Raw genomic sequence first — 14,243 nt, 5'->3', positions numbered from 1 at the left:
TTGTTCACTGGGTACAAAGGTTAAAGTGAAAAGCAATCTCATGACACACATCTTTCTAATGGCGTAGGAGAACTAGAATACAAGGCTGGAGCGCACCTGTCTAGGACCCAAAAGGAAATGTAAAGGTAAGATCTTCCATACTTATGGTCTGGTTGTTGTTGCTGAGTTGAGTTAAAAACAAAAAATCAAGTTTGTTAAGACTGTACAACAATTCTTATCTTTAGTGATAAAAGAGCAGACAATATGACTGCATTTTAACATGGTGCACTGCAGAAATAATGTACCTAAGAACAGACCAAACAGATCTTTCCCATATAAAGTTATGACACAATACAAAGTTTTCATTGAGTGAATCAAATATGTAAGATCTTTTTTGTTTTGAAGCTACAGAGCAATCTGAAGTAACTTTAACCTAAATACAGATTTGAAAAATGAAAAGAATCACCAGTTAAAACTGTTAAAATTATAAAATAAGTACTATTATTGCATAGTTTTTAAATTTTCATTCCAAAAAGTTTTAAATTTTAAAAAAAGGTACAAAATGGCTAAGAACATGAACACAGCTGTAATCATTATCATCTTACTCTGAACATATTGCATTCTGGCATAAATATCTAAAATATTTAAGGACAAAACTACTTCTGGATTTTTTTTTAACAAAATCAAAGGAACTGTAGCATCTTTTTTTTTACTGCATATAATAATAATGCAAACAACTCTTAAACTTGCATTTGAAATTTCATTAAGGACATGACTTCTACTTTCTTTTTTTTTTTTTTTTGTTTTTTGTTTTTTGTTTTTTGAGGTAGCGTCTCACTCTAGCCCAGGCTGACCTGGAATTCACTATGTAGTCTCAAGGTGGCCTTGAACTCACTGCAATCCTCCTACCTCTGCCTCCCAAGTGCTGGGATTAAAGGCGTGCGCCACCACGCCCGGCATGACTTTTATTTTCAATGTCTCATAACTTTTTAAAATTATTTTTTCCTAGAATATACATTATAGACTATGTAAAGGGCTCTTCATTTCATGAAATAACTAAAAGGAACTTATTCTATTTGTTCTCTATTTTTATTAGTTATTAAGTAATTAGTATATTAAGACTCAGGTATCATTTGAAAATAAATGGTACATTGAGAAAAAAATACCAAAAAGGAAAATGGGCAAAATAGCTGCTCTTTTTAAATCAATGATTTGAAGGAAATGGACAATTTCTTTATCAGCTCCTGACTTGCTATTCTACCCATATGATGTCTTTAGTATAACCAATAGTGAGCGCTACCAGTGCTCTTGTCTGGGGATTTATGTAGTATGACAATGGTCAACATTCACTCCCTGTCTCAACCTCTCTCCCAGAAAGACAAACAAATACATAAAATACCTTTAGTAATGTGAATCTCAGCTTTAGACACAATAATTTTAGATTTTGTAAATGCTTCCTTATACGAACCCCAGACTGAGTATATGTGGATTTTAGTTCTAAAATCAACCTTTTGGAAACAAAAAAGATTTTCTTTTTAGTGTATGGTGTATGCACGTATGTGTGCAGATGCATGTCCTGTCACTCTTCTACCTTGCTCCTTTGAAATACTAAAACTGGAACTCACACCACTTCTGTTGTGGGGGTGGTTAGACTACAAGACCTATACTTCAAGGGATCATTCCTAAGTCAGACTGGCTGACCAGACAGTCCCAGCAATCATCCTGTCTCCACTTGTCTTAGAACTGTGGTCCTCATGCTTAAACAGCAAACATTCATTCCCCTGAGACACCTTCCCAATGTCAAAGCTCCTTTTCAAGGTATTTGTTTGTTTCTTCATGTATATGTCTATACGTATTTGATATGTGTACACATATGGAGGTCAGAGAACAACCATGAGGTGTTAGTTTTCTCTTCACCTTGTTTGAGGCAGATTATTGTTGTTTTTTCACTGTTGGGAAGTCCAGACTAACTGATGCACAAGCTTCAGGATTCTGCTAACTCCACCTCCCACTGCCATAGAATGTTGAGATTATAGATGCATGGACCACTGCACACCAAGCTTTATATGGATGCTAGGATTTGAACTCTGGTCAACAAGCTTGCAGAGCTTTAACCACTAAGCCATCTTCCCAGGTTCCCAAGATTCTTTTTCTAATGTTTATAATTTCAGCACATTGAAGAAAACAAGTATTTTATAAAGAATAAATATAAGACCATTTTGTATCTCAGTTTCCACATAAGCTCACAGAACTGCCTTCCTGGACATTCTTCCTTACCTGCCTGTGCCAACTACTTGTATCAACTCCTTTCTTAAATCCAGTTAATTTTCTTTGTAGCCTATTTGCTTCCTCTGACCATCCCTATCCTCTGTGGGTCTGAAAAAAATAGAATTTCTCCACTACTCACCTCTCCTCACTCATGTCTGTATCCTACCAGAGCCATCAACAGTAACTTCATCATATCACTGAGAAGAACTGTAACAAGCCACTGAAGAGACTGGGAAAGCATTCCTAAAGATCATTAAACACAGGTAAGCTCTCTTTTATAAATGATTTGGGTACCTATTTTATGGATAATGGTCTTAAGTTATAGCTTGAATTCATTTCTGGCTCTATACCATATGAAAGTTAGTTGTAGAGTAGCCTTTTCTAACAAATTAATAATGAAAAAAGACAAAAAGTAGGACAGGAAAGGGATTAAAAATGATCAACAAAATGAGTGTTGACTACAATGGAGCAGCATTGAAAGTAATAAATTCCTGTCACCAATGAACAAACTAACTTTAGTAACTAAAAAAGAATCTTCTCTGTCTGGAGAGATGGCTTAGCAGTTAAAGGCACTTGTCTGCAAAACCTAAGGACCCAGGTTCATTTCCCCAGTACCCACATAAGCCAGATGCACAAGGTAGCTCACGCGTCTGGAGTCTGCAGTGGCCAAAAGCCCTGACGTGCTCGCTTGCTTGCTCTTTCTCTCTCTCTCTCTCTCTCTCTCTCTCTCTCTATCTGCCTCTTTCTCTCTCTCAAAAGAATTATTTTTTTAAAAAAAATTTGTAAAAGATCTCATTCTGCTTATTTTTTATACTACCTGTTCAAATGCTACAAATTTCCCTGTAAAATGTTTTAAGTAGGGTTGGAGATGTGGCACAGCAGTTAAGGCACTTGCCTGCAGGTTCAATTCCCTAGTAGACACATAAAGGCAAATGCATGAAGCGGCACATGCATCTGGAATTTGTTTGCAGTGGCAGGAGGTCCTGGCGTGTTCATACTCAGTAACTCACTCTCTTTCTCCCTGTTTTAAGTAAAAAAAAAAAAAAAAAAATTGAAGTCTTAAATAACCAAATGTGACAAATTTTGTAAGAAGGCTCCAAAGACTACATTTTGGCAGATTTTTTTTATTTATTTGAGGGAGAGGAAAGAGAGGCAGATAGAGAGAGAATGGAGGTCCTAGGGCCTTTGGCTGCTGTAAATGAACTCCAGACCCATGTGCCACCTTGTGCATCCAGTTTACATGGGTCCTGGGGAATTGAACCTGGGTTCTTTGGCTTTGCAGACAAGTGCCTTAACCACTAAGCAATTTCTCCAGCCTCATTTTGACAGATTTTGAAAGATGACAAGATATATTCATTTCCCCTCAAGTAGCTAAATTTGTTTATAGAAAGGTATCTGATGTTGACTTTGAGAAAACAGTAGACAGAGAATGAAAAACATCAAGGTCATGAATGAAATGAAGTGGAACGTGACTACTAAGAAAGTGTCAGTTCTTCAACACGTAACAGTTTGTTTTTAAAAATAGCAGGTGAGGGGCTGGAGAGGTGGCTTAGTGGTTAAGGCGCTTGCTTGCAAAGCCAAATAACCGAAGTTCGATCCCCCAGTACCCACATAAAGCCAGATGCACAAGGTGGCATATGTATCTGTGGAGTTCATTTGCAGTAGCTGGAGGCCCTGGCATGCCCATTTTCTCTATCTGCCTCTTTCTCCCTCAAATAAATTTAAAAAATATATTAAAAAAATAGCAGGTGATAAAAAAATAAATTTGACTCCTGCTTAAGACCTGACTTAAATAGGAAAAGCATAAATTGGGAGTCTAAACTCACAAGAACATCAAGAATGAAAGAAGAAAACTTGAAGACAGAAAGTTTGCAGTGGAATGGAAACTAACTGGGAAAGCAAAATTTTCCTAAGTTAGCAATGGAAAAGGCTAAAAATACTTGATTTATGCTGTAGAAGAAATTATTATTACCAGATCTTTGGAAAAGGAGGAGGAGCTAAGCCCTCCCTGCCTCTGCTCTAGTAGATAAAGTTCATCTTCTATGGGAAGAAAATTAGATGATTTTTGCCCCACTGTGGGAAGAATAAAAGAAAGGCACACTAGACATGAGGCACATATTAGTATAAGAATACTACTGAGATGAAGTTACAGCACTAAATATTAATATAAACCCCCTTTTCACAACTCAGTTCTTAGAATGATAGCCACCGAGCCTTGTACAGAAAGTAGTTTAGAAGAGGTATTTTGTGGAACCTATTCAGTCCAAGAGAAAAGATCTAAAAGTAATAACATGCAGGCATTTCCCCACGAAAAACACTGTAGACCAGCTTACTCCATAGGAAAGAATCTAATGTCTGTAATGTCTATACAAACATAGATTCCAGTCAGCTTTTTAGTTCCCTACTCCATTTTATTCCTAAACAATACTTCAGCAGCTGCATTAAGAAAGCCTCCGATAGATATAAAGGGAAGAAAGAGAAAGGAAAGGAGGAAAGTACTTAATAGGTTGGTATTGTATATGTGTAAGTAGGATGATTGAGATGGGGAAGGAATATGATGGAGAATGGAACTTCAAAGGGGAAAGTAGGGGGGAGGGAGAATATTACCATGGGATATTTTTTATAATCATGGAAAATGTTAATAAAAATTGAGAAAAAAAAGAAAGCCTCCGATAAATTAGAAAAATACAACCTAGGGACAAAGAGGCTATTCATGGAAAAGAATTTAAAAATGTAGAAAGAGAAAAGGAGGGAGATAGAAAGGGAAGGAAGGAGAGGGAAGAGAAAAAAGAAACATGTGGTGAGGGTAGGGAGAAAGGACGGGAAGGAGAGAGGGAGGGAGGGAAGAAATGGGAGACAGAAATAGAAAGAAAGAAAAAAGGAAGGATATAAATAATACCTTTATGCTATAGGAAATACCAAAAAAAAAAAAAAAAAAACAACTCCTAGCCGAGCCTTTAATCCCAGCCATTGGGAGGCAGAGGGAGATCACTATGAGTTTGAAGCCAGCCTGGAACTACAGAATAATTTTCAGGTCAGCCTGGGCCAGAGTGAGATTAAACCTCAAAAAAAAAAAAGCAGCAGCAGCAGCAAACCTTAGAATTGAAAAGATAGAGCAAAAATAAAATTTCAACAGAAAAGTTTGAAGATAAAGTTGAGAATCTCTCCAAAATGCAAGGCAAAACCACAATCAGATGAAATATAAGAAATAAGTATTCAAAAAAAATTTTCAGGGGCTGGAGAGATGGCTTAGCAGTTAAGCGCGTGCCTGTGAAGCCTAAGGACCCCGGTTCAAGGCTCGATTCCCCAGGACCCACGTTAGCCAGCTGCACAAGGGGGCACACGCATCTGGAGTTCATTTGCAGTGGCTGGAAGCCCTGGCGCACCCATTCTCTCTCTCTCTCTGCCACTTTCAAATAAATAAATAAAAATTTTAAAAAAAACAAAAAATACTTAAATATATATATATATACATATATATATATATATATTTCAGATGGTCTAATATCCCATTTAGGTAGTTCCACAAAGAAAACTATCATTAATGGAATAATTAATTCCAGCATTTGAGAGGCAGAGGTAAGTAGGATCACCATGAGTTCAAGACCACCCTGAGAATACATATTGAATTCCAGGTCAACTTGGGGTAGAGCAAGACCCTACCTCAAAAACAAACAAACAAACCAAGAGGCAGAAGTAGAAGGATCACTGTGAGTTCAGAGTCAGCCTGAGACTACATAGCGAATTCCAGGTCAACATGGGCAAGAGCAAAGCCCTACCTTGAAGAAAAAAAATAAAACTAAGCAATTAAACAAGACATGAAATTCTAGGGCTGGGAGGTGGCTCAGTGATTAAAGGAGCTTGCTTGATAGCCTGCCAGCTCGGTTCAATTCCCCAGTACCTATATATAGCCAAATGCACAAAGTAATGCTTGTGTCTGGAAGTTCATTTGCAGTAGCAAAAGGCCTTAGCACACCCATTTCTCCCCATTTTCCCTTCCTCTTAAATAAATATTTTTATTTATTTGAGAGTGGGAGGAAGACAGTGATACAGAGTAAAAATATGGGTATGCCAGGGCCTCCTGATACTGCAAACGAACTTTAGACACATGCACCACTTTGTGCAGCTGGCCTTGTGTGGGTACTGGAGAATCAAACCCAGGCCATCAAGCTATGCAAGCAAACACATTTAACTGCTAAGCCATCACTCCAGCCCCTAAATAATATTTTTTGAAAAAAAGGGAATTCAAGAAAATGGGAATCCAGTAACAGAGCGAAATGAGAGTCTGTGTGATGAAGGCAGAAGTCAGCAGCTGTAAAGAAAGGCAGCTTCTATAAACTAGAGCGTAGTAGCAGACTACTTTTCACCAGCCAAAACAGGTTAGATGCTTAACATGTACTATTAAGAGAACATGGGCATAGATTCATGGGGAAAACACAGAAAACTAAACACAAGAAATAGAAAATCTGCTTAATTTAGAAGGGAAAACTACACAAAGGGAAAAGGCAATCATGTTACATCACTCTGTAATCATTAACTTATATACTGGTGGTATGAGAAATGCTGATTATTCATCTAATCAAACTGATAAGTGGGCTGAAAAGATGGCTTAGCAGTTAAGGCACTTGCCTGCAAAGCCTAAGAACCTATGTTTGACTCTAAAGATCCCACATAAGTCAGACGCACAAAGTTAAGGCAAGCACAAGGTCGCACATGCCCAGTAGGTAGCACAAGAATCTGGAGTTCAATTACAGTGGCTGAGGCCCTGATGCACCAATTCTCTCTCTCCTCTGTCTCTCTCTCTCTCTCTCTCTAAAAAAAAAAAAAAAAAAAGTTTAAATGGTAAGTATCTATATTAGGTAGAAAGGTTTGAAGTACTGGAGTTTAAGGTAGAGAAAGATTAAAAAAAAAAAAAAAAAAAAGCCGGGCATGGTGGCGCACACCTTTAATCCCAGCACTTGGGAGGCAGAGGTAGGAGGACTGCCGAGAGTTTGAGGCCACCCTGAGACTACAGAGTGAATTTCAGGTCAGCCTGAGCTACAGTGAGACCCCACCTCGGAAAAAAAAAAAAAAAAAAAACAAGGTAGAGAAAGAAACTAGAGATGTTCATATCCCACAGTTATAAATAAATATACTATCAATATGTAGTACCTACAACTAAAATATCAAGAAGTAGCATATAAAAATATGAGCATTGATACATAAATATATATTCCTTTGGATTTTCTTTTATGCAAATATAAATTTTTAATACATTTCAACTGTTTATAAGCTCCTTTCAATGAATTTGAAACTATCTATAAAAATACTGAGTCTCAATATCCACTGGGGGCTTTCTAGTTTGTTAAAAATCAGTGTGCATGGTAAAAGACAATGTACTTGCTTCACATTTTATGTGTTCTCAGAGAATAGATTTTAAGAAGGAAAAGGGAAAGCAGTATGTGCTGAACAATCTCTTCAGTTTGAGTCTCCTACTGAGATGAAAATACTCTTTTCTATCAGGACTGCAGTATGAAAATCACATGCATCATGATCTTGTCTTGGCCCTTCTCCATGCTACTATTAGCTGACAAAAGCCAGACTTCTAAAACAGTAAGTTTTTATGATCAAGGTGGTGAAAATGTTTTCCAGCATATACTTTCCAAAGCAAAGAAGGAAATATAAGCTACCAAAAGCCTCTGAACACAATCCTAATTTAACAAAAGCAATCTTAGCTTTTTAAGCTGAATTATTTAAAAGCGTACTAAAGTAGAAATCTGAAAATTTTCACTATAAAACCAAACACTAATTCCAAGACATTAAAAGAAAAAACAACAGGGCTAGAGAGATAGCTTAGCAGTTAAGGTGCTTGCCTGCAAAGCCTAAGGACCCATGTTCAACTTTCCAGATCCCACGTAAGCCAGATGCACAAGGTGACACAAGGACTCAAGGTGGCACATGTGTCCAGAATTCAACGGCACTGGCTAGAGGTCCTGGCATGCTAATTCTCTCTCTCTCTCTCATAAAAAAAAAAAAAAAAAAGGTTTTAAACACAGTTTAGGGATACAGTTCTTGCCTAGCATTCACAAGGGCCTGGGTTCAATCCCTAATACTGCAAGAGAGAAAAAAAATATACAAGCTGGGGATATAGTTCAGCCAGTAGAGCGCCTACATAGAATAGCAGAAAGACCTAATTTCTGCATAAACTCTAAACTCAGAGGTATAGAATCAAAAGGATCAGAAGCTCATCCTTGGGTGCACAGTGAGTTTCAGGCCAGCTTGGGCTATGTGATATGAGAACCAGCTTCAAAAAAACAAAGGAAGCCAATAGTGATGGTGCATTCCTGTAACTGTAGCACACAGGAGTCTTAGGCAGGATGATCAGGAGTTGGCCAGACTGGGCTACATAATGATATCTAATCTCAAACAAAATGAAATGAAATAAAACAAAGCCAACAACAAAAACCCACCAAATAAGTCAATAAAAGTAATAAAATGTATGAAACTTTTTAAAATCCTCATTTAGGGCAGAACTTATTATGTGACTATATTATTGTTTCAATTCAGACAGTGAGAACAAGAACCATTACTCTGCATCTACATAAGGAAAGCACTTCAGCTGATTACAATCATGATTCCATTTCTGATAGAAGACAGATAATTCTTTTTAAGGAGCCAAGATTTTAGACCGTTAAACCAAAAGAAGTGGTTGGATATTATTCTTAAGTATTTAATAGCCCATGATGTGTTGGTACCATTATAAACTTCTATATTTTTTAATTAATTTCCCCATAAATACCTACCTTGCATGCTGGAATGTTAAATAATATTTTGATTTTTTTTGTTTGGTTTTTGGGGGTATCTCACTATGTAGACTGGATTGGCCCTAAACTTGCTATCCTCCTGCCTTAGCCTCCAATTGTTGAGATCACACAGGCATGGGCCAGCATGACCAGCTAAGTAAGTCAATATAATTGTTATTTTCATTATATTTCTCTAAGTGGGAATATTATCAGTATTCTTTCTGGAATTCTTATGTAGTAACAGTTGGAAGACATCTATAGAACAAACTCGAGTCTCACTGCTTAGCTGTACTTAATCATATCATTTCAACACATAAACAAAAGATATTGCTTGATAAAGAAAAGATATTTCTCATTCTTTTCACATTATACAGCTTTCCAAATGTTTTTCTTCTAATGTCTAACAGATTAGACATATACTTTTGAGAATGCCTACTGATATTTTCCTGAATAAAGCATTTCTAATTTTTTTCTTTTCTAGGAAGTCAAATATAATTTCACTGAAAAGAATTATTCTTTGATTCCAGTGGGTATCAATAACAACGTTACAATCCTTGACCTCAGTTATAACCAAATCACTTTGAATATTTCGGATACAAAGGTGCTTCAGATGTATTCTTTACTTACTGAGCTCTATCTGAATGAAAATAAGGTCACTGTCTTACATAATAATAGTTTCTGTAATCTCTCCAACCTAGAAATCTTAAATTTCTGTAGAAATCACATCAGTATAATTCAACAGGGTGCATTTGTAGGCTTAAGCAAATTAAAGCAATTATTTCTCTGCCAAAACAAAATATTCCAACTGAATCCTGACATATTTATACCTCTAAGCAACTTGAATGTTCTGAGTCTGCAAGGCAATTTGATAAGCTCCTTTGATGTACCACAACCATTTTACCTGGAATCAATAATTTTACATGGAAATCCATGGAACTGTACTTGCAGTTTATTCAATTTACAGAACTGGCTGAACGCAGCAAATGTGATACTAGGTAAGCTATCAAAATTTAGGTCAAGCAAACCAAAATGTTTACCTTTTGTTGTTTGATCTCAGAATCTCTTGGGGGGTGGGGCTCTGGTTTTTTATTTGTTTGTTTTCTTTTGTTTTAGTTTTTCATAGAGCTAAAAGAACTCAAGATGCAACTCAGTGTAGAGCACATGCCTGGCATAATGCATAGGCCCTGGATTTGATCCCTAGTACAGATAGAAAAAAAAAAAAGAAGAACCTAGAAAAAAACTGCTAAACAAACACTCTCCTCCCATACTGGGAAAATAGAAATCTATGTGGGAAGATACTAGCACTTTATGTATTATAGCTGATACTGTCAATAAGGCTAACTTTTATTCTTTAAGTACTTTTTGCTTATCTTGAAATAAGTAAGCTAAGAAACATAACATGCCTTTTTATTTCCACTGGTGCTGGAGATTGAACACAGAGCAGTGCCTTCTTTTATTAATTGCAAACCATACTCTTCTTGAGACTTAAATAACAAATGCAGCTTTAGTCATAGATCTTCCCTAACACACATAATGAACACTAAGCAGAAACTGTGCCTAAGCTGTACTTACACAAACAGGAATGGGCAACATCCCTCATTGTACTGAAATGCAAATCAAGTTTCCTTCTGATAATACCCTAAATTCTAGACAAAAATTAACTGCATATGTTATTAACCCTTCTTATTCTCTAACATTTACTAGAAAACGAGAGCATCACCACATGTAGTTACCCAGATGTCCTAAAGAACTACAGCATTAAAACCGCACCTTTTACTGCTGATTGTCATTCAAAACTGATTTCGCGTCTAAATGAAGACCTTTACATCCCTTTTCGGACCATTAATACTTCAACTCTCAACAGCTCTTTAAACAACTTAACAAGAAATTCAGGTAATGTAGTAGTCTGGAATATCAGTACCACTCAGAGTGTCATACTAAATAAACTCAAGCAGCTCTCTTTATCTTTCACTATTTGTTTCCTCGATGAACAAAAGTAAAAGAAAAAAATCCCCAATCTCAACAAAAAAATAAATAAGGTTGGGATTCAAACCTAGGTTCTGTTAGTTATCACCAAAATGCCATGGTGCATTATTTCATTACTTGTGTCTGCATTTTAATTTGTCACAACACGATAACTAAACACATATAAATCACTAACAGTCTCATGCCAATGTGTAACAATATCTGCAACAACAGCTACAGGTTGTGAGGATCCCTTATCCAGAGGATTTGGAACCCAAAGTGACCAGAATTTGAGATTTCTGGGGTTTTGCTTTTCTTTTTTTTAGTTATACATTTTTGTAATTTGTATTACTTGTATATATGTGCATGAACATGTCTAAAAAATTGTTCCAAAAACATGATATACATGTAGTCTAAGGATAATTTTAAACAAGATTGTTAGTGAACCTGTGCTCTGACTATGAAGTGACCATCGGTTAGACTAGTATGGACTTGTCCATTTGTGAAATCATGTTGGTATTCATAAAGTGACAGATTTTTAGAGCAACTCAGCTTTTCAGACTAGGGATATTCAACCTTTAGTTATTTCAGAAAAAGGTATTATTTCACATTATGAAATATCTTTTATACAGCGTAACTTTTATCCAAAGAAAACTATAATGTATGTTCATTCCCAATACCTACAGTGCAGAATTTAAGGTAAATGATTATTGTTTTATTGTTCTCAGCTTAATATAATCTCTCTTTTCCATTTAAGAGCATGAGCCTCTTGGGAAAAGTTGGGCTTTTCTCGCTGGTGTTATCATCACTGTACTGGTGACTTCTCTTCTCATCTTTCTGGCTATCAAAGGCCCAGTGTGGTATAATTCTCTGCTTAATTACAACCACCATCGCCTGGAAGAGCATGAAACAGAAACCTATGAAGGTGGTCTTACTAGAAACCCAAGTTCTCTCTCACAGACAGCAGATACAATCTCTGAAGATACCACAGTAATATTTGATCAGTTGCATTCATTTGTGGTGGATGATGATGGGTTTATTGAAGATAAATATATAGATACCCATGAACTATGTGAAGAAAAGTAAATTGTCAATGTGAAAATTTTATGACATATTAACATTCCAGTCTTACCTTAGATGTGAAGATCTATATGTGACTAACAAAAATTACAGCTAGTAGACCATCATATTAACTAGAACTGTGTGTAAACATCATAAAATGCAGCAACTGACTCTCTGACCAGCTAACATGGCATAATTAATTTTCAACACCAGCATTTGTTACCAGCAGTATTCAGGAAACCACAAAGACTATTAAGAAAGTCAAAGTAAATTAGCCATTAGCTAGGGTGACCTGATTTCCACAGTGACACATATTTGTAATGTAACATGTACTAAAGTATTTAAATGTTCCAATCAGACAAGAAACACAAATTCTGGATTTATAGTCATAATGAACTTCAACAATATATGCAGATTGGCTTCATGCTCACAGAGGAAAAAACATAAATTGGGAAATACTTTTTAATGCTTCCTGAATTAGATACACAAATTTCTTCAAAGTTTATTAGCAAATTGAAGAACAGGCACAATACTTAGGAATAAACCCTAATATTGGTCACAGCCTAATTACAAACCATAATAATGCTCACCATAATTTACTATTCTAATTACATCTAAGGTAGGCATTGTAAATACTCAGGAATTTTCTTTTAAATATTTGTATTTCTGCATCGTTGGGAGATCATCATTCAAATTGCTCTGTGCTGAAACGGAGCAATCTTTACATGGTCCAGACATCTGTTCACAATACAATAAATAGCAATATTTCCTAAATGGTATCCTGGAACACTCATGTCTCCAGTGACATGCAATAATATTCATTTACAGGAAAAGGGGACCTGCTCATACACTGAGTTAAAAGAAGCTTAACCAAGGTTTTTTTTTTACTACAGGACTTACCAGCAAGTTTGCTTACTAAGCCAAACTGTTCTCTGACAATCTAAGAGAAATTATTAAGACTTTTTATAAAGTAGAGTTCCTGACTAGCCTATGCAAAACCCTGAGTTCAATCCCCAAAACCACACACACAACTTATTTAAACTTACTTGGTAATCAAATTCTTTCTTGGACGTAAGCACCTAAAGTGAATTATTTGCAAATTCTCTTACAATAAATCTGGTGCAAATATAATTTTAACAATTCATCAGTGAACATAGTGAATTAAAAACTAAAAGAGCTGGGTGTGATGACGTAAGTCTTTAATTCTTGCACTCAGGAGGCTGAGGTAGGAGGATCATCATCATGAGTTCCAGGCCAGTCTGGAACTACAGAGTGAGTTCTTGTTCTTAGTTAGCCTGGACTAGAGACAGACTGCCTCAAAATAAATAAATAAATAAAATAAAACAAAACAAAAGAGTTTGGGGGCTGGGGAGATGGGGTAAAGTGCTTGCCATGCAAGCACAAGGACCTGAGTTCAGATCCCATCATCCACATAAAAATTGCTGGCCAGGCGTGGTGGTGCATGCCTTTAATGCCAGCACTCAGGAGGCAGAGGTAGGAAGATCACTGTGAGTTTGAGGACAGCCTGGGATTACACAGTAAATTCCAGGTCAACTTGGGCTAGAGTGAGACCCTACCTCCAACAATAAAAAGAAAAAAGAAAATTCTGGGCATAGATGCACATGCTTGTAACCCCAGCACTGGAGAAATGGAGATCTTGTCTCTTGGATCCTTGCAGCTATATGGCTAGCTAATCTTGACAAATCAGTGTGTTCTAAATTCAATGAGAGAGACTGTCTCAAAAAATAAACTGGATAGCTGGAGAGATGGCTTAGCGGTTAAGCGCGTGCCTGTGAAGTCTAAGGATCCTGGTTCGAGACTCGATTCCCCACGACCCACGTTAGCCAGAAAGGGGCACACACGTCTGGAGTTCGTTTTCAGGGGCTGGAGGCCCTGGCGCGCCCATATTCTCTCTCTCTCTCTGTTGCTCTCAAATAAATAAAATTAAACAAAAAAATAAAAAAATAATGTGGTGCTTTAATCCCAGCACTTGGGAGGCAGAGGTAGACGGATCGCCATGAGTTCAAGGCCACCCTGAAAGTACAGAGTGAGTTCCAGGTCAGCTGGGGCTAGAGTGAGGCCCTACCTTGAAAAACCAAAACCAAAAAAAGGTGGAGAATAAGAAAAACCCCAACATCAACTTCTGACCTCCACAGGCATATGCATGCATGCACACATGAACACACA

The 14,243-nt window shown here is 36.8% G+C and overlaps 2 protein-coding genes across 5 annotated transcripts in view; one reads left to right on the top strand and one right to left on the bottom strand.

Annotated features, from left to right (window-relative positions):
* The window catches only part of Ift74 (intraflagellar transport 74), a 118,822-nt gene that overhangs the window by 67,030 nt on the left and 37,549 nt on the right, over nucleotides 1-14,243 (bottom strand). The gene's annotated exons all lie outside the window — the stretch shown is intronic.
* On the top strand, nucleotides 26-13,304 carry Lrrc19 (leucine rich repeat containing 19). Of its 2 annotated transcripts, XM_045131608.1 has the most exons (7): nucleotides 26-125; nucleotides 2,417-2,510; nucleotides 7,750-7,839; nucleotides 9,139-9,186; nucleotides 9,511-10,024; nucleotides 10,734-10,922; nucleotides 11,752-13,304. In XM_045131608.1, exons 5-7 carry the CDS (start codon nucleotides 9,640-9,642, stop codon nucleotides 12,078-12,080), a joined length of 903 nt encoding a protein of 300 aa, XP_044987543.1. In that variant the 5' UTR covers nucleotides 26-125; nucleotides 2,417-2,510; nucleotides 7,750-7,839; nucleotides 9,139-9,186; nucleotides 9,511-9,639; the 3' UTR covers nucleotides 12,081-13,304. The 2 variants fall into 2 exon arrangements, with proteins under 2 accessions (XP_044987543.1, XP_004658451.2); XM_004658394.2 differs by lacking the exon at nucleotides 9,139-9,186.

This window comes from Jaculus jaculus, chromosome 1 (assembly GCF_020740685.1).
Source record: "Jaculus jaculus isolate mJacJac1 chromosome 1, mJacJac1.mat.Y.cur, whole genome shotgun sequence".
Classification (NCBI taxonomy): domain Eukaryota; kingdom Metazoa; phylum Chordata; class Mammalia; order Rodentia; family Dipodidae; genus Jaculus; species Jaculus jaculus.
This window is presented reverse-complemented; position numbering and strand designations above follow the sequence as displayed.

Bases quoted from the DNA above. Each gene is read 5' to 3' on its own strand.
- Lrrc19 (XM_004658394.2), top strand. From the start codon at position 7,759: ATGAAAATCACATGCATCATGATCTTGTCTTGGCCCTTCTCCATGCTA. The intron at 7,840-9,510 runs GTAAGTTTTTAT...TTTCTTTTCTAG, and splicing joins AAAGCCAGACTTCTAAAACA to GAAGTCAAATATAATTTCAC. The intron at 10,025-10,733 runs GTAAGCTATCAA...AACATTTACTAG, and splicing joins CGCAGCAAATGTGATACTAG to AAAACGAGAGCATCACCACA.